This window comes from Peromyscus maniculatus, chromosome 13 (genome assembly GCF_049852395.1).
Source record: "Peromyscus maniculatus bairdii isolate BWxNUB_F1_BW_parent chromosome 13, HU_Pman_BW_mat_3.1, whole genome shotgun sequence".
NCBI lineage: Eukaryota > Metazoa > Chordata > Mammalia > Rodentia > Cricetidae > Peromyscus > Peromyscus maniculatus.
In genome coordinates, this window is record NC_134864.1 from 46,229,241 (window position 1) to 46,255,808 (window position 26,568).

The window sequence follows — 26,568 nt, forward strand, 5'->3', positions numbered from 1 at the left end:
AAAATGTATTCATTACATAATTTTTCACTTCCATACAAAATATTTTCCCTTGTATTGAAAATAGTTTTTTTCTCAAGTAATAATATAATTACAGTTTCTCCTGCGTATGTTTCTCCCATCTGAATCTACCCCCTTTTTGTCTGTCATTAGAAAACAAACAGGCTTCTATGGGATTATAATATGAGAAGACAGGAAAAAAACAAAAACTAGCACATCAGAATTGGAAGATAAAAAAAGCAAGCAAACAGAAGGAAAAGAGCCCTAACATGACATTATGAGACAAGCAAACTCCAAAGAAGCCTTTGAGTTCCTTTCTGTTGGTCATCTACTGCTGGGGGTGCAGCCTATCCTTGAGAGTAGTTTGTTTCGCCAGTGAAACTCCTTGGAAGGAAAGGAAAGTTTCAACTGCAAGTGGTTATCAGTTGTAGATAGATTCCACAGTAGGGGTGGGAGCATGTGTCCATGTCTCCTTTCAGTTCTAGGACGCAAACTGGTGCAGACCTTTGCAGGCCCTGTGCATGCTGCTTCAGTCTCTGTAAGCTTATATGTGTGTTGATCCTGTTGATTGAGAAGCCTTGTTTGTGTGGTGTCCTCCATTCCCGCTGCCTCTTACACTCTTCCTGCCTCCCATTCTATGGGATTTCCTGATCCCTGAAGGCAGAACACCATTATAGATTAGAGGATTTATGACTAGTTTGGTGTTTAATTTTTCTTTGGTATCATGCAGATTACCTATACCTAACTGTACCAAAGAATGGGTAAGGGTGGGGATTCTGTTTAGGCATAAGCTCAAGTTCTTCGTGTTCAATGAAGTAATGAAGTTTATAGGTATTGTCTGCAGCACTAAGGACTTGATGTCTTAGCACCAACCAGGGTTGTTGGCAGATTACCCTTAAGCCAACAACTCAATTAGATATAATTCCTTCCTTGTACTGGAAAAGACTGAAAGCTTTACTCTGAGACATGAGATGTCCAGTTGGGACTCTGTCTCAGTTGTTGTTGTGGTGGTGGTTGTGTTGTTGTTGGTATGGTGGTGGTGGTATGTGTGTTTGCCTTCTTTTGATTTACTTGTCTGGGATTATTTATTCTCTGTATTTTCTTGGTTTTGGTAAACCTCTTCAGTTGAGTTTTCTTTCTTAAATCTTCTGTATGGCTGGATTAGTAAATAGATTTATTTAATTTTGGATTTATTATGAAATATCTTATTTTCTCCATCTATTGTCATTGAAAGTTTTATGTGTGCTAACATCTGTGGTCTCTTTAGAGCCTGCATAACATCTGTCCAGGCTCTTCTGTCTTTTAAAGTCTCTATTGAGAGAAGTCAGGTGTTATTCTTTTTTTTTTTTTTTTTTTTTTTTGGTTTTTCAAGACAGGGTTTCTCTGTGTAGCTTTGCGCCTTTCCTGGAACTCGCTTTGGAGACCAGGATGGCCTTGAACTCACAGAGTTCCGCCTACCTCTGCCTCCCGAGTGCTGGGATTAAAGGCGTGTGCCACCATCGCCCGGCTCAGGTGTTATTCTATAATGTCTCCTGTTAGATGTTACTTGATCTTTTCCCCTTGCAGCTTCTAATATTCTTTCCTTGTTCCGCATGTTTAATGTTCTGATTATTATGATAAAGGGAGTTTATTTTCTCATCTAGTCTATTTGATTCTGTATGTTTCATGTTCTTCGCTTTTAGGTTTGTGAATTTTTACTCTATTATTTTGTTGAAAATATCTTCTGTGCCATAGCCCTGGGTTTCTTCTACTTCCTCTATTCCTATTATACTCTTAGGTTTTCTAAATATCTCAGATTTCCTGGCTGTTTTGTTCCAGGAATTTTTTTAGATTTACTTTTTCCTTGACTTAGGTATCCATTTCTTCTTTTGGATCTTTGATGCCTGAGAGTGTACCATATGTCTCTTGTATTCTGTTTGTGAGGCTTGCCTCTGAAGTTCCTGTTCAAGTTTCTATTGTTTTTTATTTTTATATTTCCCTCAGATTGGTTTTCTATATTGATTCTAATTACAATTTCAGGTCTTGAACTCTTTTATTCATTTCCTTTCACTCTTTGTGTTTTCTTTAAGGGATTTATTTATTTCCTTTTAAAGACCTCTATTATATTAATAAAGGCTATTTTGAAGTCTATGTCTTGTACTTCAGCTATCTTGCAACACACAAGTTCTACTGTGATAAGGTTGCTGAGTTATAATGGAAATATTTTGTTCTATTATTGATTATGTTTCTTATGCTGGCATATAGGCATCTGGGTTTTGAAAACTTCTAATTCTAGGTGCTGTTATTTGGTCTTGTATTTGTTGGGTGGGTGTTTTGTTCCTTGTCTTCTATTGCCCTTTCTAGTTCTTAGGAGAGTATGATGGCGGCTGTATGTTGCCTGGTAGGAAATTCTTTTAGGATCCTAATAGTTGTTGTTAACTGAGATTCCCAGTAAAATGTGTTCCTAGGCATTGGGATCTGACATTTAGGAATTGTGAAGGACTAAGAGGGGCTTAGGGGGCCCACAGGAGGGAGGAGAGCAGGATGTTCAACCAGGGTCTAATTAGTTCCCTGGGAACGGGGACAGAGAGTTTGGAGAGTCTTCAACAGGTAGTATGCTACAGAGAGGGGGATGGGACTGGGGAATTGGTTTTGAAGAAACTCAACAGGATTTGAAAATCTACAGTCAGGCTACATTCCTTCCCAGCCAGCTCCCAGCTCCAACAGGGAATGCTTGCTGGAGTTGGGGGCTGGAGGAAAGTGATGTGTAAGGAGTGAGGGGATGGAAGTTTGAAGGGAAGATATTTGTGATCCATTGGAGATGACATGGGGTGGGTTGGCATTATGATGAATGACAGACAAAGTACTTCAAAAATAAAACCCACAATATATAAAACTTAGGTAATGAATCAGGAGAAAAAATGTATAGTGATAGTAAACGATTTTTTTTACTTCAAATACTAAATAAATAAAGGCAGTAATCACTTGCTGTCCATGGAAGTCAGCTCTAGTAGTCCACCACAACTCATACACTCACTTTTGTGTAAAATGGCATATCCTTTACTATGCTTTAAATTATATCTAGGATACTTATAATTAATTCAATGTAAATACTGTGCAAATAGATGCTAAAGTATTGCATTCAGGGGATAATAATAAGTACCTATCTTTACCTGTTAAAAATGAAGGCAGCTATTTTTCTTTTGACTTGAGGTTGATGACATCTACAGATACATAATCCACAGATACAGAGATCCAAAGGAGAGGCTGTGTGCAATTTTATATTTATCTATGTCTTTGTGTTTTTGACATTTGGAAATAGGAACTGTACCTCACTGAGCATGCATCTACCAAATAAAAATTGCAAAACTGTAATTAGTTGCTAATCACTAAACTCCTTGGATGACCAAATGACCCCATTTTTCAGTAAGTCACTCTGTTTCCTGCATTTAATTCAGAAGGAGTTGGTGAATAAGGAAGGAAAGCATATGACAGAGACAGGGTCAGAAGCAATATTTTCTTCATGCGCTCTCCTATTTGTACTGGTAACCATGACAATGGCAACTGTAGAATAAATATTTTACTTTCTAAAATATCATAAGAAATTTGTTTCCTATAAAAATCTCATGCACTTGTTATCAAGGTCATTCTTGCTCTAATTTTTTTGTATGCAACAGATTATAAGCTCTGGGTATAATTTATGATTAATCATAATATAAAATAATGACTTCAGGCACTCCTGCTAAGAAAGGGAGTTCTCTACCATGCTAACAGTTCTACATGGCCATGTTTAGTTTGCATACTCCTATCCTAAGCACACCATCTCAGTCCAGTACATTTACAAAGTAGGTGGTTAGAGGAACTGTTCTTGGGATCAGATCACCTATGCTCACTTATAAATTAATGAACTTTCCTGTACTTTTCATTAAACCAGGCTCAATGTGAACCTCAAGGTGCATAAATCAGAATTCAGTGTAAACAATATCCTTTGATGTAATCAGAAGATAGAAACTCTTAATTATGCTTCTAAGATCTCCCTTCCCAAATTACCAAAGTAAATACCAGTACACTGTTTTTGGTAATTCTTTCCTCATTTTATTTGAAACAGCACAATGTCTAATTACCAACAATGCCTCAAATGCTCTCTATGTTCTTTTCAAAAATAATTAGCAGTTACTGTTGCTGATTAGTTTCAAAAATGAGATCTCTTCTATTTTTTAACCTGAAATGTCTAAAGGCATCAAGAACGTCTCAGTGATAAAAGCCAGCCCTACAGCAGGTTTCAGTTTCCATTTCACAGGACAGTGCTGTAACCTGACTTGCCTCTAGATGAGTGGCTACAATATTTTGAAGATAAAGCTGTTGAACATTAAAATACAGGAGCCTGGGCTTCAATTGCCAGAGACTCTTCTGTGAAGCTCTGTGCTTTGTGTTGCCCCCTGGCCCCACCCAAAGACCTTGGAATATCCTGACCAGTTGTATCATAGAATCTGACTTCAAATAATTGAAGATATGATACAAATTATGTTAAAATGAAGTTATACAAGTAGATTAAAATATTAATCAGTGACTAGTATACTTAGAAGAAACATGACAGTTAGAGGAAATACCATGTGACAATTTAGAGAGAAGATGAACATAATTGGAGTGATACAGTCATAAGCTAATAAAACCAAAGTGTGGCTGGCACCACAGGAAGTTAGGTCAGAGTCATGATCTGCCTCACAAAAAAATAATAAGAAAGAAATAACTGCCTAAGACCTTGATTTTGCATGTTTCTGGCTTTGAAGTTTATAAAACATCAGTTTTCTGTCATGTTAAGCCATGCAGGCGATGATGTTTTATCAGCAAAACTCTTGGAAACTAACAGAAACATTTGTGTTGTGTGGTCCCTAATTCTACATTCTTTGTATGTACCACACCATAATGAGACAGGTGTCTATGGGAAACACTACTTTGTCTCTTCTCCTATTACTTTCCATATCATGTGTTATATACAAGTATATGTAGTGGTGAGATGTGACCATTACATCTTAAAAAGATGGTCACGTAAACAAGAGCTGTATGATGACAGTTGACATCCCAATGTAGATGGGAAACAACTCACAAGGGCTTAACCCAGAGATGAAGAGCTATGGGCAATAAATGACTGCTTTAAAGGGAAGAATCAGTTATCTCTATGTATGAGCCAGGTTATCCAATTCTAAGTGGTCATTTCTAGATACCTATACCTATGCAAAGGAGTAATACTAAATGAACTCATAAGGTTATATACATATATGTGTATATATATATATATATATATATATATATATATATATGTGTGTGTGTGTGTGTGTGTGTGTGTGTACATTAAAAATAATAATTAAACATGGAGTCTCAAACTAAGAAACAACAAGATAGCCCTGGAGGAATTGGAGTGGATGAAATGGAAAAGAAAATGAAGTAAATATTATATTCATGTATGAAATTCTCAAACACTAAAATGGATAAAATAAAAATTCTTAAAAACATACGGACTGGACAATTAATTTCTTATTGTGGAGGTTTGCTCCCTTAAAAAGGACTCAGAATAGGAAAATCTGCAGTTGAGTGACTTAGAACACATTTCAGGACAAATTTAGAAGACAGCATAAAACAACAAACTTTTAAAAATATCCTTTAAGTAGTGTTTTTATTTTGTAATTACTAAAAATTCTCCCACTCAGTAAAAGGGATATTTAATGATAGTTACTTATTGAGTAATTATAGTACACATATAGAATATATTATGTTACTAGCTTTTATTCACTTACGAGTTTCAGTAAAATACTTATTTAACTTTCTACAGTTTAATATTCTTTCTTGGTGGCACTTTATAATGTATTCACTATATAAGCAGTATTTGAAGATTTTTATAATGTCTAATTTCTGCTGCATTTCATTCCTCTCAATTCCTACTTTCAGAGTTTCATGCCCAAGTCATAGCCAGGTGACAGGCCAGAGTTATTAAGAAACCTGAAGCTGAGCATGCTATCACTAACATCTGCTGTGGATGATTGACTGATACATAAAATGCTGATTGGCCAGTCAGTAGCCAGGCAAGAAGCATAGGTGGGACAAAGAGAGAGAAGTCTGGGAAGTGGGAGGCTAAGGAGGAGAGACGCTGCCAGCCTCCTCGATGAGGAGCAGGATGTAAAGTACCGGTATGCCTCATGGCAAGATATAGATTAATAGAAATGCGTTCATTTAAGATAGAAGAACTAGATAGCAAGAAACTTGAGCCATTAGGCCAAACAGTTTAAATAATATAAGCATCTGTGTGTTTATTTTATAAGTGGGCTGCGGGACTGCCTGGGCTTCGCTAAACCCGGAGAGAAACTCTCCAGCTACAAACATCTGTTTCACCTTCCCCGTCTGACCAGTGGCATATTGTGGCGATCCTCCTTTCATAGTTTGTTCATGGAGCACCCATTGAATATTTTTAGACACTTCATATCATGTAAATGCAATAGTATCCTCCTCCTCGGTATTTATTTAAATTTTGTTAACCACAGACTTACTGCAGTACCACTTAGCATCTGCTCTGGAGGAAATAATGCCCCCAAGGATAGACACATATAATCCACAACCTTTGAATGTTACCATAAAAGATAGAGGGAACCCACAGATGGTGTAGATTTAAAGACATGACCATTACCCTAGGTTATCAGGATGAGGCAAGAATACAATCAAATGTGTCATTCATTGTTAGAGGTGAAATTGACTGTAGTAAAGAAAAAGATCCTGTGACCACAGACGCAAATAATGTAATTATGTATCTGCAACTCATGGGATGTCAAAAGAGCCTCTAAAAACTGAAAGAGTCAAAGAAAAACTCAACTCATGGAGCCTCAAGAAGGTATTAGTCTTTATGTTACCTTGAATGAGATACATTTTTGATTTTGATATCCAGAACTACAAGACTATATTTATGTTGTTTTAGACAACTTAGTTTCTCAGGTTCTGCTGGACCAGGTGTTCAGAATCTCCCACCGGGACTTTATACTTGCATTTGCTTGAGGCTGCTTTTTTCCTAGACATCTCTCAATCTTTATGAAATTAAAAGGATGATCCTGATTGACTAAAAAAGACCTTAGAGTTAAGAGAGTTCCACCTTCTATCTTCCAGATTTTGTATCATGGATAAAACTGATATGCTTTGATTAGGTCTTAACTAAATTAACATTATTATGTCCATTTCACCAACTGTCAAAACATGTTCTCAAGTTGGTCCCATTAATATGACTGGATGCATGCGTTTCTAAGTGAATCAGATGGGTTCTGTTGTTATTCTTGTTCTGTTTTGTTGTTGTTGTCTCTTGCTTTAAAAAAATTGCCAATACTTTTACACAGCTCATTTAGCCTTTTAAGATAACCTGATAACCCAGCCCCATCTACTTCAAGAGCTTCCCAGGAACCTCTGCCTATGTTCAGCCTAGTCTCTGAAAACATTACTGTAGTTCCTTCCTTGGAATCTCTTCGCTAAAGTTGTAATTTATAATTGCCCATAGACCCTTCTGCTTTAATTCTTCCTGTTTTCTTAAACCTCTCAGCAGACATGTTGCTCATTCTGGTCACTGTCAAATGCCATCTTTTCAATAGTGAGAATAATGCTAAAATCTATCACTACCTTATACGGTACTGTCATGTTGGTTACCTATCAAATACAAACAGAATTGCAAATACAAACAGGATTATTGATCCACTATCAATGCACAGAAGTAGATATACCTCCTGTGAGGTAACAGATTTACATTGTCCATGATGAAAAGGGTTTCTAAACAAATACTTTTACTAGTAAGTATGTGAATACATTTTCATTTTTAAAAATTTCTTATCAATTAATTTGTTGGTTGTTTATTTAAAGTGCCCAACTGTGTAATAAATACTATACTAATATTATGATCGTGTTCACCTTAATCCTAAAAGGGTGATATTATTCATTTTACAAAGCTGTAGCAGGAAAGTAATTGCCCGTGGCAACATGGCTCATGAGGCAATAAAGATTTGAACCTATGTCTGTCTTATCAGGAAAGCTTAACTTCTCTATATTAAATAAAGTTTTCAGCATTAAAAAAAAGATTAATGCTACCTGTCTAAATCCATTCTAAGTAAAATCCATGCTTCAATGTATGATAAATAATACCAACATAGTAGTTACATTTGCTCTGCATTGAAAGAAAATTTTCGTGCCTTTGTGCCCGTAGACAGGTGCTCAATTTCAATATTTTTGAGCTAATCCATTTACTGCCACACATGCAGCACTGTGGCAAAATTCATTATTTTAAACTCATCTCTATTTTAATGGAAGCAGCTTCAATATTCTCTACAAAGGTCGAAATACTAAGCACATTATTATCTCTCCAAATGTTTAATAGACAGGTACAATTCAGACAAGATCAAGAAAAATCTATTTTACAGCTTCCAGAGAAAACACAGAGAAAGGGAAAGGTTCCCTGATAACTACAATGCTAAAGTTTCTTTAGAGAGGCCAACAATGGCCTTATGAACTCTAAGCCAGTGAACGGGTCTTCTGCTCCTCACATGGTGACTGCTCTGGGAGGTCGGTCAGATGTGTGTTGACTTCTTGGTGATGATCGAAACTTTTCTCTCTTAAGAATTTCAAAGAAGAAGCAGCTTCCCTGGCCTTTTGTTTTACACCTTTTGGAGGCACTTTCTTTACTTTCACTTTATAGGAAATAATCTTCCAGTCTTCAGTTCCACTTAGTTGTTTGGAAAGAATGAGTCAAAAGTAGGTATTATGATTTTTGTTTGTTTGTTTGTTTAGTATTGTTTTTCTTTCATGAGGTTCTGTTGCCTTGATTCAAAGGTACTATGCTATTAGACACCAGAATAATAATAAGTAATGGAGAGCAGAAAGGAGGTGGGATCTTGGTGAAGCCAAAGCATTCAGGTCAAATAATGTGAAAGAACAACAGAAAATCCCAGCAGTTTTATGTTTCCACATATGGTAAAGTTCTGTCACCTCTGAAAGGAGGGGACGCTAGGTGCAAGGATAAAATAGTATTAAACCTTAAAAATAAAATAATGCAGAATGGTAAAAATGGACCAAAAATGAAGAACCACCATGAAACAGACAATGTTAAATAGATTCTGCAGGCTTGACTGCTCCCTAAAGAGGAAACCAAGAGGCAGCCGAGGGCTTAGGATTTGATACACAATGGATTTGACAAATTGATTGTGATAACAGGAAGACCCAAAGATAATGAATGAGTACAAAGACTCTGATTCATGACAATTACATACTATTGTTTTAAATTTCCCCATTGTCTTCGCAAATTGTTCTCTTAATAAGTGAGGTTTTCTTCTTCATAATTCTGATAAAAAATTTTAATACCACAGAAAGTATGTATAAGCTTTATATATGATAAAATTGGAATATGAAAGTAAGAAATACACATATAATGGATGTTCATAAAAACAATATTATTACTTTTCATTAACAAAGAGCATTGATTCATATAAAAACATTCAATCATGCTTGATACATGATCAAACCATGAGCACCATATGTTAAACAATACAATACTCTGAAAGAAGAAAGAAGATTCAGATGGATTTGAGAATTTGGATTCTAAGAGTTGACTGAATTTTCTTTTTCATGTGTCTCAAATATGGATGCCTAGCAACAGGCAACTTAAGTATGCCAACTTGTGAAGAACTAAAATACTACCATAAAGTCAGTTCTTTCTGCTCTAAATCTCAGAAAACTGAATCACCTAACATGATAGATACCATTTAGGTAATAATGACTGTGTTCTGGCTAAACTCTACAAGAAAAAACAAACAAACAAACAAACAAACAAACAAAAAAATCCACAGTCCCAACTTCACTGACCCAGACTGGCAAAGTAGTAGATAGTGGTGTTACTTCCATTCTCACAAAGCTATAATTAGAAGCCTCAACATCCTAGTAAATGGCTTAAGAGAAGTTGGGATATGGTTCAGTGATCAATCACTGTGAAATGCACCAATCCAAATTCCCAACAATAAAAGACTTTTTCCTTTACAAAAGGAAAACAAAGAAAAAATAGAACGAAAAAGAGCTGAACATGAAGGCACTCATATAATCTCAACAGTGAAGAGGCTGAGGCAAGAAGATCAAAAATTCAAAGCCAGTCTGGACTATATACTGAGAAACTGCCCAAAGGTGGTTGTTTTTTTTGTTTTTTGTTGTTTTTAATTTGTTCTGCAAACTTTCTTACTAAAAAGAGAAAAGTCCAAGTTACAAATTATGAGAAAAAGTTCTAATTAGATAAGAAAAATTATCAGATGCATAGATGATAATAGATAAGAAATAGGTAGATAGATAGATAGATAGATAGATAGATAGATAGATAGATAGATAGATAGATAGATAGATAGATGAATAGATGGATGGATGAATGGGTGGGTGGATGTATGGATGTATGAATGGAAAGTTAGTATATAAATGATGATTATAGATAGATGATAAATTTTAAGTAGATTACAGATAATAGATAGATGAACAGAGAGATTGTTATATGTAAATATATATTATATACACATGTACTTATAACTGGTTAAGTGTTATTAAATTTTCATAGAAATTTGAATTAGACAATGAGATATCATAATATGTATTGAAATGAAAGATTCATAAAAGTAGAATATTGAATGCTCTACTGTTGAGAATATAAAATGAAACAACTCTAGAAAAACATTTTAACAGCTTAAGAAAGAAAATCTTACTGAAAATGATCCTACCATATAACCAATATGACCTGAATAAAATAAAAAGAATGTTTTTTTTCCTTAAAAAAAAGTTAAAATTACAGCCTCACAAACAAGTCTGCAAAATATTTATAGGATCAGTTATTACAGCACTCCAGTGATGGTTGGTGTTCATCATCAACCTGATGAAGTCTAGAATCTTCTAGGAGAAAAACCTTCATGCACACCTGTGAAAAGCATTTGCATTAAGTCTCAGAAAAAGGATCTGGGAGATTTTCTTGTTTGTTTTCATTGAGATGGAAAGACTGACTGACTCACTGTGAGCAGCACCATTCTCTGGCTGGGATCCTTTACTATGTAAATGGAGAAAGGATACTGGGCAGCAGTAGCTGTTAATCTTTCTTTGCCTCTTGTCTATAGATTTACTCTGATGTGATTTTTCCCACCGTGATAGACTATAACAATGAACGGAGACCCAAAATAAACCATTTCTTCCATTACACTGTTTCCTCCAATTTGTTATTCTGGCTCTCAGTTCATTGTTATAGTCCTATAACTCATTTAGTTATATATCAGCCTGTAATAATTAAATTCTTGTATGCTTTAATTAACACTAAAATGACAAGATATTTTTTTAGACATTATTTTGGCTGTGTCTGTGAGAGTGGTTTTGGATGACTTTAGTATTCGAACTATTAGACTGAGAGAAGCAGTTTCTTCTGTTTACAATGGAGTGTAGATGTAACCAACCGTCTTATTAAATAAGAAACACAGAAACAATGTAAAAGAGAAAGCTGAGAGGTCAGAGCTCAGAGCTAAAATCTCACCCTTCCTCCTGCTGTCCCAGCTTCTCGAAAGAGAGCTACTTCCTGTCTGTAAATCGATTTTCCAGTCACTCTGCCTTCTCATTGGTTGTAAACCCAAACACGTGACTGCCTCGTCACTGTCTGAATGTACAGCCCCCTAGGTCTTAAAGACATATGTCTCCAATGCTGGCTATATCCCTGAACACACAGATATCTATGGGATTAAAGGCATGTGCCACCACTGCCACACTCTTGCTATGGCTCTAATAGCTCTGACCCCCGGACAACTTTATTTATTAACATACAATCAAAATAATATTTCAGTACAATTAGATTACCACCACAATGGAGGGGCAATATCTGTTCCTTTAAGGATTAGAAAAAAAATGGAGGAAAGGAACTTATCTGTATTTACCTATTTTACCAGAACGTGGTCTTCTCCTGCCATTGGGATGTGACTGGGACCACATTACTGCTTATTCTCTGGGCTTAGACTTGAACAAAGCAGCTCTGACATTGTTCTTCTTGTATCCGAGGTCTTTGAACCCAACATAGAATACATCATGGACAGGTGTATTGTTTTATTAGGCTTCAGCTGTGTGTGTGTGTGTGTGTGTAAATATATATGTTTGTGTATGTATGTATATATACATATATATGCTAAATATTAAATAAATAATAGGTATATAGATATGCAAGCTATTGTATGAATACTAAATAAATAAACCAAAATAAATGGAAAAACTACTTTGGATGAGAATTTGACAGTTTCCTGATGGCTCACCATAATATTCAGTCATTTTATATCTAAGTATTTACCCAAGAAACACAAAATTTTTCTTCGTAACTAGGATAGATATTCATGATATTGTAAGTTCTAATAGCCAAAAATGGAAAACTCCCTTAATATCTGCCAGTAAGTGAATGGATTAGAAAATTATAATGTATACACATAAAGAAATACATGTAGGGCTAAAAATGAGTGAACTATTAATAAAAGATCATGAACCATTCTGAATGTAATTCCATAGAGTGAAATAAATGTAATAAAAGACAGGCATACTGTACAACTCCATTTATAGAAAAAATTTTGAACTACCAATAACCATAGTAACAGATGTAACCTGGGATTGTCTGAAGGAGATGATCAGGCATGAGTGGTTCCGTAGGTGAAATGAAATCTTTTACAGATGATCAATACATTTATTTCTGGACAGTGGAAGTAGTTTGTAATTGTGTATACATGTCGCAACAAGTTGTAAACTTCAGATTTAATAATATCTGGGCTGGTCATCTTTTTCATTGTTAAGATACACGAGAAAAATCACATTAAAGGAAAAAAAATATTTTTATCTCACACTATCAGAAATCTTCATCAACCATTGGATCTACTGGTCTTAGGCTATGGTGGTTCAGAAAGTCATGGGGAGAGGATCATGGACTAGAATAAAGCTGTTCACCTCTACACATCCAGGAAGCAGAAAGAGAGGGGGAGAGAAGGGCTGTATAAAAGTTATACCTGCCAAGGGTACACTACCAGTGAACATTTTCTTTCTTCAACTAAGCCCCCTTTTCTAATAGCTGGCCCATTCAGTATTAAGACATTCATAGGATCTTGTTTGGAGGTTCTAGTAGGGGAGCACAGCTACTTGTATACCTTTGACTGAAGCCCAGTCCTCCTCTATTTATGGAACATCCCTTCTTTGGCCCAGTGCATAGCTTCAGGTGGGAATAACCCACTTGATCTTTCCTTTGAGGAGATTTTAGTTCACAGATTCTCCCCAAGAATAATAGAATCAATAAATCAGGTACCGGCAGAAAATATTTTATCTAACTATTGTTACCAAATTCATGGTTGATCTAAAAATAATTTTATAATCAGTTACACAAGTATAAAGTATTAATGTGTCTAGATAAATCTGTCAATCTTAATATATTACATGGACTAAAGTAAATAGCCCTTAGTCTTAGGATTTGAGCAAAGGTGATATGAATTGGACAGTTTAGGTTGTTGTTTTTAAACCACTCAACAAGAAAATATAAGCAGCTTACTTTCTCAAGTATATGCTGGAGGAGCTGATTTTCATGATACCTGGTATGCTTGCAGTTCATGTTCACTCTATCCAAACACAAATCACAAATGCTCTTGTCTGAAAACCTATGTTTTGTGTCATGAGCTATTGCAGGCCAAGACACAAATGCAGCATACAGCAATTGATAATTCAGATACCAATCTACTAGGTGAATAATTCTTTAATGGGATAACCTAGTGAAGCAAGGCTTATGGACTACTGACTCTGAAAACTTTTGCTTCAGTCTGTAATTTCACATGTGCAAAAGCAGCTATGGTATCTCCCCACTAGCATGTATTTTCATGTAATGTGTATATGTAATCTCATGATTGCATCTCAATCTTATGGGCGCATATACTTATAGATGGTCAAGAAGATGACTTCTCATTAAGCTGTATATTTTTGATGTATAGAAATAGACTAGAATATGTGTCATATCTAGATCTACTATTCCTCGTGGACTGTAAGACTTAGAAGCCTATTATCTATCATTAGCTAAGCTGACAAGGCATATTGGCTTGTCTGTAGATAGATTGCTAGTTGGACTTTCACAGATTATACACAAGGATGGAATTACAAAATTTCTGGGTTATTGAATCAAAGTCCTTCAGAGACAATAGTGACCTGAATTGCTTGCCAACTTCCCCTGCCAGGTCCAATTGATAACGGGACCAGCAGCTTTCTCTAGTATACTTTTAGCAATTAACACTCTGCACAAACTTCTAATCTCAGTTTATGATATAAAATTCAAGTTCTGACTAACTCACTGTTTATTATTTAGGTCCCAAATAATAACTAACCAATTAACCAAGTTCAGAGAAAAATAGTTTTATGTCAAGCTACCTGAAGATTCCACTGCCCAGGGAATGTGCCAAGTATCATGTGCCCACCTATGTGCTGCTGTGGTAGATATTTTTGCTCCTTATCATTTTTCAAGACATGTGCAATGACCTTGAGAGATAGCCTTGTAACTTTTCTCATTATCGCAAGAGTCTCCTGGTGGAAATGTGTATATAGCGATGTAGGAAGAAGAGCTAGGGAATCAGAGCTGAGAAAAATCAGAACTAGAGTAAAAAAAATTGACCCACAGAACATGTATGACTCTTTTTTCCTCAGATAGATAGAAACTTATTTATAAAGACCCACAGATAAAAAAAAAGTTTGGTGCTCTAGAAATACCCCTGAGATAAGAAAGTCCTAAATTAGATTTTTCTATGCTGTGGTTTATTCTATGTACCCTGTGTGTAGCCTTGGAACTCGGCTCCATGGCATACAATAGTTTTATATTGGTAAAATTGGTGACTAATGGAAAGATAGGGAAGTTTTGTTTGGTTTTTTTTTTTTTTCACTTTTTTTTTTTTTTTTTTTTGGTTTTTCGAGACAGGGTTTCTCTGTGTAGCTTTGCGCCTTTCCTGGAACTCGCTTTGGAGACCAGGCTGGCCTCGAACTCACAGAGATTCGCCTGCCTCTGCCTCCCGAGTGCTGGGATTAAAGGCGTGCGCCACCACCGCCCGGCTTTTTTTTTCACTTTTATCTTGAGAATTCTTAACTTTTCATGAAAGTCATGCTGCACTCCAGATGCCTCAGGTAAGTTCAGATATGCAGACCAGGAATTGAAGTCTTTGTTCTTATTCGATACATGGCATCCTGTTAACAAAATTGCTATGCACTAATACTATACTGGATAAACGTTTATTCTAAATGAGAACACCAATGGCAAAATTTAAGTAGAAAACTTAAAACAAGGCCTCCAAAGTCTTTGGTATTTCTCCAATCAAAATCGAAACAACAAAAAATACTAAACTATGGTGTAGGCATAAAACTCTCGGGAATTACATAGGGCAATCAGATGATCATGGCCAGTTTGAACTACAGAGCAAGTTCAAGACCAGCCTAGGTAACTTACTGAGCTCCTGTGTCAAAGACTGGGGGTATAGTTCAGTAATAGAGTGCTTGCTTAATATGTGCAAGGTCGTATGGTCTATTTCTATTAACTCTGAAAAACAAAACACAAGATTAGCAGTGGGCTAGAGGAGGGGTATCAGCAGATGAGAACCATAATAACAACGAGAATGGAGAGCTATATATATATAGGACTATTGTTAATACTTTAATTGGTACATTTCCTCATGAGTAATTAATTATTTCAGTTTGCTGAATATTCTTTGTACATGTTTCTATATGTAGCCTAACTTTATTAACACCGTAGTAATACAGTGGACAATACCTGTAAAATTATTTTTATTTCTATTCATAACTTTTAATTTACTCATTTATTGTGTGTTGCGCATTCATATGTGTACATACCAAGGTTCCTATGGTAACCAGGGAAATTGCTTGGGTAGTCAGATCTCTTGGATGGAATGCAGGTCATCAGACTTGGCAAGTCCTCCTAACCAATGACCCAATTTTTCCTATGCTATTTCTATAATTTCTCCGTCTTCCTATATTCTCTATATCTTACTCACTGCCCCTTACTTTAAAAATAATTTTGCTAATGATATAATTCTTCTACCTCTTTCTAAAACCCCTCATATAGAGTTGAAATGAGGTATATTTGGTGTATTAGTGAGACAAAATTTTGGCTTGGAAAAGGCATCATTTGCTCTTTACTTTGGATAATTTGTATCAACCACCTGTTCTCCCTTTGTGTTTAACTAGATAAAAAGGATTTTGTTTAGACTTGTGGAAAAGGCTACTTTGCTATAGTTACATAGCAACTGTGCAATGTGGAAGAAGTTGAAGGAAGAATGGAGGATGGCAATTGGGCAGGCACCCAAAGTAGTTTGACCCTTAGCTCTTAAACTAACTCATTGAAAACTATTCAGCACACTGTATTCATATTTTATGCATATATGTGTGTGTGTGACAGTAATAATAAAAAAATTCCATTACAATTTGAGAGGGTAAAATAGGAACTTGGGATGATTTTAAGGGAGGACAGGGAAAGGGGAAAGTAAATGTAATTATATTTTAATTAAATATCCTTTTTAATAAAAAATGCTATTCAGCTTGTTTACAATGGATGATAAGTTTTAACATACCCTTTGATTATTTCCTGTTGATTTTGGTGTGTCTTGCAGCTGCTGAAGGGATGGTGTGCAATCACCTGTGTTCAAATGATGGCTGTTGGGGACCTGGGCCAGACCAGTGCCTATCATGCCGGCGCTTCAGCAGGGGGAAAATCTGCATAGAGTCTTGTAACCTCTATGATGGGTAAGAGACCACAATGCCACCTTAAACTCATGAGCTATGAGCTACTGATGAAAGCAAAAATCTGAGCTTTAGAAAAAGGGTAAGAATTTAGAAGGAGTTTATCAAGATTTTTTTTCAGGAGCACCTGTAATCAAGAGAAGAGATACAAAGTTGTGTTAAAGAAAACTAATTTTCCCTTGAAATAAGAACTCTGGTACTTCCTTCCACTTTTCACCTAGCGTGATGGTAGAGCTCCTGATTTTTCTCCACCCAGGTTGAGTGGCCTTATTTCCACATGAGGAACAGCATATGTCTCTATGTCTTTGACTACTGGTGAGGGCTGTAGAAAAACTACATCTATGATTTACATTGAAGAGGATTTGAAATGTGCTCTGCCACTTCCTAAAAAGCACTGCTTTCACCAGTACTTTTAATTTCCTGTGGTTCTGCAACCATCACATTGCCTGCAAGAAAACCTAGTATCCATCCTCTACTGTGGCATTTCATGCCCCTAAAAACACTCTATCATAGCACAATTTTATGCATCATAATTGCCCTTCATTAGTGTGGTAATACATTTCTCAGGGCTGTTCCTAAGTCAGTTTTTTCTCGTATAGCTCAATGAAAGTACTTTTGGCAGCTTTGGAAACTACAGTTTTGAAGGTCTTTGTTTCATTTCTTATGTTCTTCATGAATTTCCTCATTTTGACAACTAATTTCATGATAGCTGATGCCACTAGTGTTATACTTCATGTTTGTACTATAAAAACATATATATATATATATATATATATATATATATATATATATATATATATATCTTCTTAAAAATGACACAGGAAATTTTTCTCTATAAAATGAGGTAACAGATGAAAACCTAAGTTTACATTAAAAGTAACTTAAAATAAGAATTTAATAATAGGAAATAGTTTAGCTTAGAACTTTGTAAGATATAACCAGCTTGTAACTTTGGTAATCAATAGATCCTGCCCCATGGGATTGTATTCAGGCCTCTTCATATTGCTATGGAAGGACAGTCCTCTAAATAAAGTACCTCAAATCAAAATACACACCTGTCTAGCAAATGATGTCATTAAAGTGAATTTTACCAGAATTTAGTTCACTAAGCTCAAGTTAGCTGCAGAAAGACATTATTATACAGGCATGTATTTCTTAGGAGATGGGGTATCGAGAAATCATTTTCTCTATCAGCAGCACATGATGGACAATGAGGACAGATCTATTATAGTATCAGCTAAAATCATGGATTGACTGAATAATCAAGTGAGGAGTAGAGTACAGGCAGTCTGATTCTTTCCAGAATGTTATTTTTCTTAAGTATTCTAGTATTACTATTGTCTGAAATATAAAACATAGAAATACATAGCTATATGTTCAATTCTGTGTTGCATTTCTACAGACTAATGGATGCAAAACAAAAACAAACATCAACAACAACAAAAACTGTGGCTTCTTGAAACCCAATCAGCTAGACTTTTTTATTTTTATTTTCAGATTTAACAACCTCTAGCTTTACAGCATTAAATAAAATATGTCAAAGAAATTTAAATTATTAAAGTGTTTTTCATTACAGTAAACCCCATGAAATATAATTGTTTTAGAAGCATACTAAAGTTTGTTTTCAGTTCTTGTCTGCTCCGTGAGGATTTCTCAAACATTCCCCCATCTGTAGTGTCCTCTGATTTCTCTTGTCTTACCTACGTAGCTGGTTATGGTTGCCTTTGAGAAAAATGAATCTGCCTTTAAGCTTTATACTGATGTTTTTTTCTTTTCTTGTTTCTGTCTCCCACCTACTCTTCCAACCTTATTCCCCTTCCTCCCATCCCTTCTTTTGTCTTTACTTCCTCCCTCTCTCCAAGTCTTCCTCCATTTCTTCTTTCTCTGAGGACTTGGTATGTTGCCCAAGCTTGTTTCAACTTCTAGTCTCACCTGATTTTCTTGCCTCAATTCTCCAGTAGTGGGGCCTAGGAGACACATGGCACCTCATTGGCTAAAGTTGATTTTTATATGAAAAATGGGAATATTATGGTGCCAAATTTATGATTATGTGAAATGAAAGGTGCTTAATAAAGTCTTGTTAAAGTACTTGCTATGCATATCATTATCATGATTTCCCATTTACTAGTTAATCTGAGTTTATTAAATGGTTGAGTAAAATATTTTATCTTAAAAACTGATTAAACCTGTCAAATAAAAATACCTGTATAAAAATTAGAAGTCTGTTTACAAATACAGGATTTTTGCATGCCTGTGCAAAAAAAAGAAAGAAAGAAAGTCAAACAATTCAGTGTAATTTGTATCCAAATTCAAGTGAGAAAGTAATTACAGTGAACAATCAAAATGGGAGAGATGGTAGTTATAATGGAACCTTGAAACCCCAAAGCTTTTCCTAACTAGCATACATTCTAAGTCCTTGAGATCAACACAAAGCCATCAGTGTGCCAGTCAATGATCTTTGATGGAAATTACATATTTAAAAATCATACCTGAATAAAACATGGTTTCTCCTTTTATAGAGGATACTTAGTAAACTAAATGGCAAGTGTTTAATTCTCCAATAATACTATTGGTATAAGATGTAGATTTTAGAGACTCGGTTTTATAGCATTCACTCCAGGTCCAAATATTGACAATGCTAGCACATTAGTATCATAGACTGTAATTTGTTAAGACATGTCCACATGAGGGGCACTCTGCAAAAACCACAGTTAAGTCACTGGGGGATGTGGAATAAGAAGAGTAATGGCGGCTACAACAATGATCAAAGGCAGAGTAACTCTCCAAGATTTCAGGAAGGAGCTCTGATGAAAGCAGCAGGAAGTCAGGAGCCCTGTAATGAAATTAGGAAGGAAAGGTGCTCGTCTCTCCATTGCTCTTGTGGCATTGTGTTTACTCTTTACTGGGCATGTGGAGAGGTACACATTGGGTAAAAGAATGGGAAAAACACAGACTATGTTTTATTAGCAAGCAACTTACATTCTTCATTTGTCACCATAATCCTTTAATGACCAAAGACTCTATTATCTCAAACTGGTAACTCTCTTAAAATTTCATTGTACATTATTTGTAACTTGTCATAGATTTAAGTGCCCTTCCTTTGGGTCACTTTCACTTTTTATTCTAAAGACTTCCTCAGTTAAGGACTTTCTATTTCTCATAGTTAATGAAACATAAAAAGAAGGCTTGTTTTTATAACTAAGGTTTCAAACCAGAAAATTCATTAAAGATTTGATCTAAAACAAATTAATATCTGACTGTACAAGTACTAAAACAATGCGGGTAAATGCTTTTATATAGATAATCTACCAATGCTCTATTTTTTGAAACCATATTTAACTCCTATCCCTTTGAAGAAAGCAAAATGGCATATGTGTGAGAAAATTCCTAAGGAAGCCCAATAAATTATACCCTAATTTTAGAAATTAATAAAATATAAATCTAGATTTAGAATTAATTTAACCAACAGAATATACAGTTTACCCTTTGGAATCTCTTTGTTTATTAAGACTTTATGTCTTCAAATGAGAAAAAGGTAGTGATAGCTTTAGGGAAGAAAATAATTTAGAATTTAACATCTAATTGATTTATAATTACACTATTCATATTGGTGTTGGTTTAAAAAGATGGGTTAGGAAACAAAGACAAAAATTATGAATAAATTAGATATACAAATTTACTTAATGACCTACTTTGTTAATGACTTCTAAGTGACACTAAATTATTTTACCCAATATTTTATTTTTATTTTAGTGAAAACAATGTAATTTTAACATAGTATAGATGATTGGTTTTCAATTATCAAAGTAAAATATTTATATTAGACTTCAAATGCAATAATTATATCTTTAAAACCTATAATATATATATAGACAGAAAATGTAGTGATATAAAAAGAGACAGTCACAATCATGGTAAATTACAATAATAAAGTTTTTCACCATATACATTAAAATAAACTATTTCTTGTTTTATTCCTTATAGAATTACTTCAAAAAGAATTTAGACTAAAAGGAATTTTGTGATATTAGATCAATAATAAGAAAATAAAATCTAGCATAAAAAGATATTTTTCTCTAATTCTCTAAGGCAGATGTTTTAAAGGAGGATAAGATATCAAAGCCTGTTTTGAAGTTTAACCAAAAGTAATTTTAGTAGTCTTGCAACTTTGAAGGACAGGGTTGGAGAACATTTATGTAGCCCAGCAATTAAAAAACTATAGTGGTTTAGAAATGCAAGCTTCCACCAAAAGTAAGTAGTATTTTATGTAGAAACAAGCAGATATAGTCTTACTCAAAGAGGTAAAAGTGATTCTGCTGTGTCATCAAAAGAGATTATTTCCTGTTTTTGGAAAGTGCTAGAATCTCTCTGACAGGAGAGAGCTTTCCAGAATGAGACAATCGTTGAATCCAATCAGGAGCAAGGAGAACCATATGGCTGCTGTATATCTTTTCTTTTCATAGAAAGCATCCTCCTTAATGCATAGGAAAATGTGTCTGTAGCTCCTGGCACATTAGAGAAATGAACTCAAGAATTTACACTGCCAGTAGGACTCTTAGCAGATGTTGCCTCATTTGTTAAGTTGATAGCTTGTTTGCTTACACCTCCTCACGCACTTGATATTTTCACAGGGAATTTCGAGAGTTTGAAAATGGCTCCATCTGTGTTGAGTGTGACTCCCAGTGTGAGAAGATGGAAGATGGACTACTCACATGCCATGGACCGGTAAGCCTAAAAGTGTTAATGGGTGTGTTGGCTTCTTTGGTATTATGTATACAAATGTTTTGTCATTGCTATGGGTCTATCTATCTTTTAAATTGGTATTTATAGGATACTGAGGGAAACGTGTTTAATATTTCAATCTAGAAATATACAGTTTAGCAGGAATGATAAAATATTAGGAAACTGAATATCATATAAATATTTATTCCCATAATATTGTGTTAGAACAGAAGAATAAGTATATAGAGTTGTTTTGGGACATGACATACTGTTGAAAGAGAGATATACAAGTGATCTACTTAAATGATAATAACTGAACTAATGAAAATCTGTATAGCTGGTTTTAAAAAGCACAGATGAATAAGAAAATAAGATTATAGAAGTTCATGTTGCTTTGTGAAAAGTTCAGCACTGTTATTCAATGTCTCAGATGGCAGAATGGAGCATACAAGGAGGAGCTAAGTGAGCTCCCTAAGCTAGGACCTAAAGCAATAGCCTTGATGCTGTATTAGAGAGAAGGATCCAACAAGTAGAAGTCCATTATGAAAGCCTTAAGGACCGAGAAGTTTTCTCCACAATTCAAAGCTCTATTAGGGAGAACATTGCTCTGAGTCTCAGGAAACACCCCCTCTCCCTTGTTTTCCAGCACTTGGTTTTCTCTGAGCAATGAAATCAGTCTGTACTTGTCATTAAAAAGTGATGCATTCATCCTTCTTCAGACAAATATTTCGTTCTTCCATTACTGAGTCATCTCTTAGTATTAGCTTGGGGATCAATATTTGGGTATAAGCAAGAATGAAATCTAGTTTCATAAAAATGTATTTAAGAATCTAAAGAGCATACGTTTTCTATGCATGCACTTACTCAGCCTTTAACTAACTTATAAAAAAAATCATTGAGTCCTCCAGTCTTACATCAGGCCTCAGTGAGCCACTCTGGAACCTTCTCTAAAAGATATGGAAAACCCATGCATTCCAAGCACTGCCACAAGATCAATAAACATGTGAAAAGGCAGACCTGTGAGAAACAGAAATGCAGTTATGTGACATAGAGAATGAGAGTATAAAGGACAAATTACTGTTCCTTAGCCTCTAAGAAAGTATACCCAAGGTCATTAGTAGTCAGTGTGTTTCTCCACTGAGAAAAGTCATGAAAACACAGCTGGCGTCCTACATGAGACTTGCAGATTCCATAAAAAAATAGTCCATTACAAAAGAAAGGAAGAAGTTTCCCTAGTCTGTTGGTAAAACCAGTTGAGGTGTCTGCATGGGTTCCTTAAGGCTTGTGCATTTAGGTGACTCTTTGGCAATAGTCATTGAATGAAAACAAGGTTACTTTTAGAGTTTGAAAGCTTGAAAATAAATGATTACAATAACCCATATATTGCTATTTCAATTGATAAGTCCGGAAGCATCGGATGTCTCTAGACCTAGTCAATGCATACTAAACACAGGCTTAGGGAAATACTACTTAAGAAAGTGACTCACCAGGTTGACCATGTGCACACTGTTTAGTCTGTTGATTTTTGCAGGTGCTCCTGCACCACTGCTTCCTGGAAATCCCCTGCAACTTTCTGTGACTTAATATTTTCTTGACATGTATAATTTCCTGTTCCTTTCCATTCCCGCTCTTATTCTGAACAACCTCAAAGAAGCATTCTTACTTTGTTCAGTGTGTGATGTTGTTTTAATTCTTGCTTTGCATCAAGCTCCATTGCTGGGTTTTGCATGTTAACACTCGTTCAAAAATATTTTTCAAAGAAGTCATTAGAGATGAATTTCATATTAGTCTTCTCTCAATGATTTTGTGTTTTGTATCTTGAAACTCACTTGTTTTAATATTTCAAACTTTCTCGAAGTTTTCATATTTCAAAATAACCAAATGTTACTGATTAGTAGTATTTCCAGTATAATTAATCCTACTAGTAAGAAATTAATTTGCTTAGGTGAAGTCTAAGTAATTATTCAATACACCATATTTTGCAAGAATAATTTCATAGGAGATATTTGTTTTAAAACGTTTGATGTTACAGGCTGGAAAGATGGCTCAGTGGTTAGGAGCATTGGTTGCTCTTCCAGAGGATCCAGATTTAATTCCCAGCATGCACATAGCAGCTCACAACTCTGTGTAACTCCAGTTCCAGGGGGCTCTGATGCTCTTATATAGACTTACATGCAGACAAAACACAAATGCCCATAAAAAGAAGAAAAAAATCATGTTTCATGCATAAGATATCAACATATGTCCTTCATTCCTCTAATTGTATTAAACTAGTTTTCAAATGTGAAAAAATTTCAATGATCATGTTATTTACTAATCAAAAATGAGAATTACAAAGCTCACTGTATCATTGTTATAGCTGGGTGGGACTTAACAGAAATCAAACACACTTTGAAACATCTGTACTGCCTTTCCCCATATATTGTCTTCTAGGTGTTTTTCTCCATTCTACCAATGAAAAAATAATCCTGAAATTGCTAATGAATTTCTTATTATCATGAGCAGAATTAAAATCCCACTCTGCATGTTTAGAGCTCAGAGCACTTGACCATCTCTCCGTGTGCTTCTGCTTATCTGCCTTCTGCTACACAAACTTATATTAATGGATAGCCTGGTTATTAATTTCTTTTGATGTATATATTTGTGTAGTTTCTTACTTACATGTTCTCCAAAGGAATGGAGACAAATTACTTTTAAAAGATTTAGACAACTTTATAAAAATTAAAAGTCTGTGATGACACTCCCTGAACATGTATGAGAACCAGAGTCCCAATACCAACCAATTAACGGTCTTGATTTTCTTCAAAATTATTTGATATGAAAAGTAGATAGAGTAATATTTTTGTTCCATCATGGTAGCACTTATGGGACCATGTGACTAAGGTCACTCTGCAGCATGAAAATAGAGACTTGATATGTCAAGAGAACAAAGTCAAAACACTAGAAAGTTACAGGGGCAAGGAATATAAAAAAAATGAAATGAAGGTGGAAGAGACAGGGAGGGAGGAAAGAGAGAAAGAAGAGGTTTTTATTTGTGTGTGTGTGTGTGTGTGTGTGTGTGTGTGTGTGTGTGTGTGTGTGTATTTTACATCATAGGGTTGTCAAAGTTTCCATTGTGGTAAAAATTCATAACGACTAATGTTTATCAAATATTGTTAAATCTGAGAAACACTATGACATTCCTCATTTAAAGTATAAATAAATTTAACCATAATGATCAGGGAGTTACTTCAAAAGTCAATGAGATGTGAAAATTCAACTCCATTGTGGAAGTTATGATTCCAAATTTTTCCTTCCAATCATAGCAGTTTTTCTTCCAGACAGCAGTATCTTCAGTGTTATACAAGTAAAATGCTTGCTAAGAACATGGTAACTGTGTAGTAAATGGGATGATGTTATCCTACACAAATATAGTAGAAATCCTTGGTCTCTTCAGCAGAGTAGTCTTGACATGCAGGAAAGCCTTTGTTTCATATACTGGTCTGCCTGCACTTGGTCTTGTTTGTTTAATTTATATATTATATATGTAATTATAGTTATTGTCCCCACTTTCATTTCCCTGAATGGACCCAACGAGAGAGGTAAGGGAAGAACCGTGGAAAGGGGAGGAAGGAATGTGAATCAAACAGTTACAGGAGGTCAACAGAGAGGATGAAGAGGCAGCAATCGAAGAAAAGGAATTGGATGAGGAAAATGAGCTTTCAAACACGTTTTACAAAATATAAAGTAGCTGTTAGGATGGTTCATCAAAGTTGTGCTCTAAATATTAATTCTATCCTTTGGTTGCTCTCAGAAAAAATATATTTAATTCCTTTTATGTACGGTACTCTGAAAGTCTTGGAAATATTCACAAGGAGCTATCTCCCTATTATGATTCATAAGCTCTGAATTCGAAGCATCTCCACTTCTCCATGAAGCATTCGGTAGTGGTAGCATGGAGAGAGAAGGCTGGAGAGTTCAGCCCTCCCCCTCTTATGTATGGCTTCTACTTCCATTTCATTATTCAAAGTAAGCTTTATCTTACCTTCACTGACAGGTGAATGGCAGTCTCCCCACAGGGATGAAAGAACATTATTGTATCATGGTAAATAAGTAGCTTTGTTCTCGGGAGGAGCTACCTAGGAAAATCAACTGCCACTGAGAAAAAAAAAATAACATAATGCACACATCAGGATTTAGTCTGTCACGTTGTTGCCTGTCTAGATTATTGGGTCCAGAGGCAGTTTAGAACCAAGGAGAAGAAAGAATGCATCCTTCATTCCCACAACTTTATCACTCACTGCACCTACACTTTTAAAAGCCTTGGAGATAGCACAATACAAGAGTGAGCATTAGATGCTTTTCTTTTCATTATGAAAATAAAATAGGAGCCAGTGCTTCACCTACTTAGAGATTTGTTAGAATGTCTTTAACTATGTCAGTTTTGTATCACAGTGAAACAAATAGGCACAATATAACTGGGTATATTAGAATATACTTAGCTATTAACTTATATTAGTTTGTGACATTTTTATATCTTAAGATTTTTACCTGGATACTATTTTACATTACAAGAATTTAATAGAAAAAGAAGGCCTAATCCAGATTCTGCTTAATTTACTTATAGTAAGCTTTATTCTGTGTTCTACAAAAAGCACGTCTCTTGTCTTATAGAGTAAGTCATGCCACTGAGCATACTTGCACAGTAAATGATTGCGTATAATAGATAGTGATACGTGCCTAAGTACCCATGAGCAGGTGCTAAAATTGGAAGCATGTGAACTATTCTTATTTGAGAGGAAATGAGAAGTTACCATTAGCAATACTTTAGGTAGAATGGGGATTAGGTTTCATATGTTAATTTAAATTATTTTATTTTATTTTAGCTCTGAGCTTCACATCAAAATAATGGAATAAATAGCTTCTTGATCTAAGCTCACTGGTTTCTTTATGATTACTTTTTCTTCTTTACATTGCTACTTTTCATTAGATACTTCAATCTTTATCTTTTGCCTTGTGTTACTTTATATTACCAACTTATAATATCTAACTGGTTTGAGGTTG

At 35.1% G+C, this 26,568-nt stretch overlaps 1 protein-coding gene across 7 annotated transcripts in view; it reads left to right on the top strand.

Moving 5' to 3' along the window:
- Erbb4 (erb-b2 receptor tyrosine kinase 4) overlaps positions 1-26,568 on the top strand; it is a 1,076,808-nt gene that overhangs the window by 773,689 nt on the left and 276,551 nt on the right. For all 7 annotated transcript variants that reach the window (XM_006989868.4, XM_016008144.3, XM_016008143.3 and 4 more), the window contains exons 13-14: positions 16,674-16,806; positions 21,435-21,528. In XM_006989868.4, the coding sequence (XP_006989930.1) occupies positions 16,674-16,806; positions 21,435-21,528 (227 nt within the window). The remainder of the gene's footprint in view (positions 1-16,673; positions 16,807-21,434; positions 21,529-26,568) is intronic.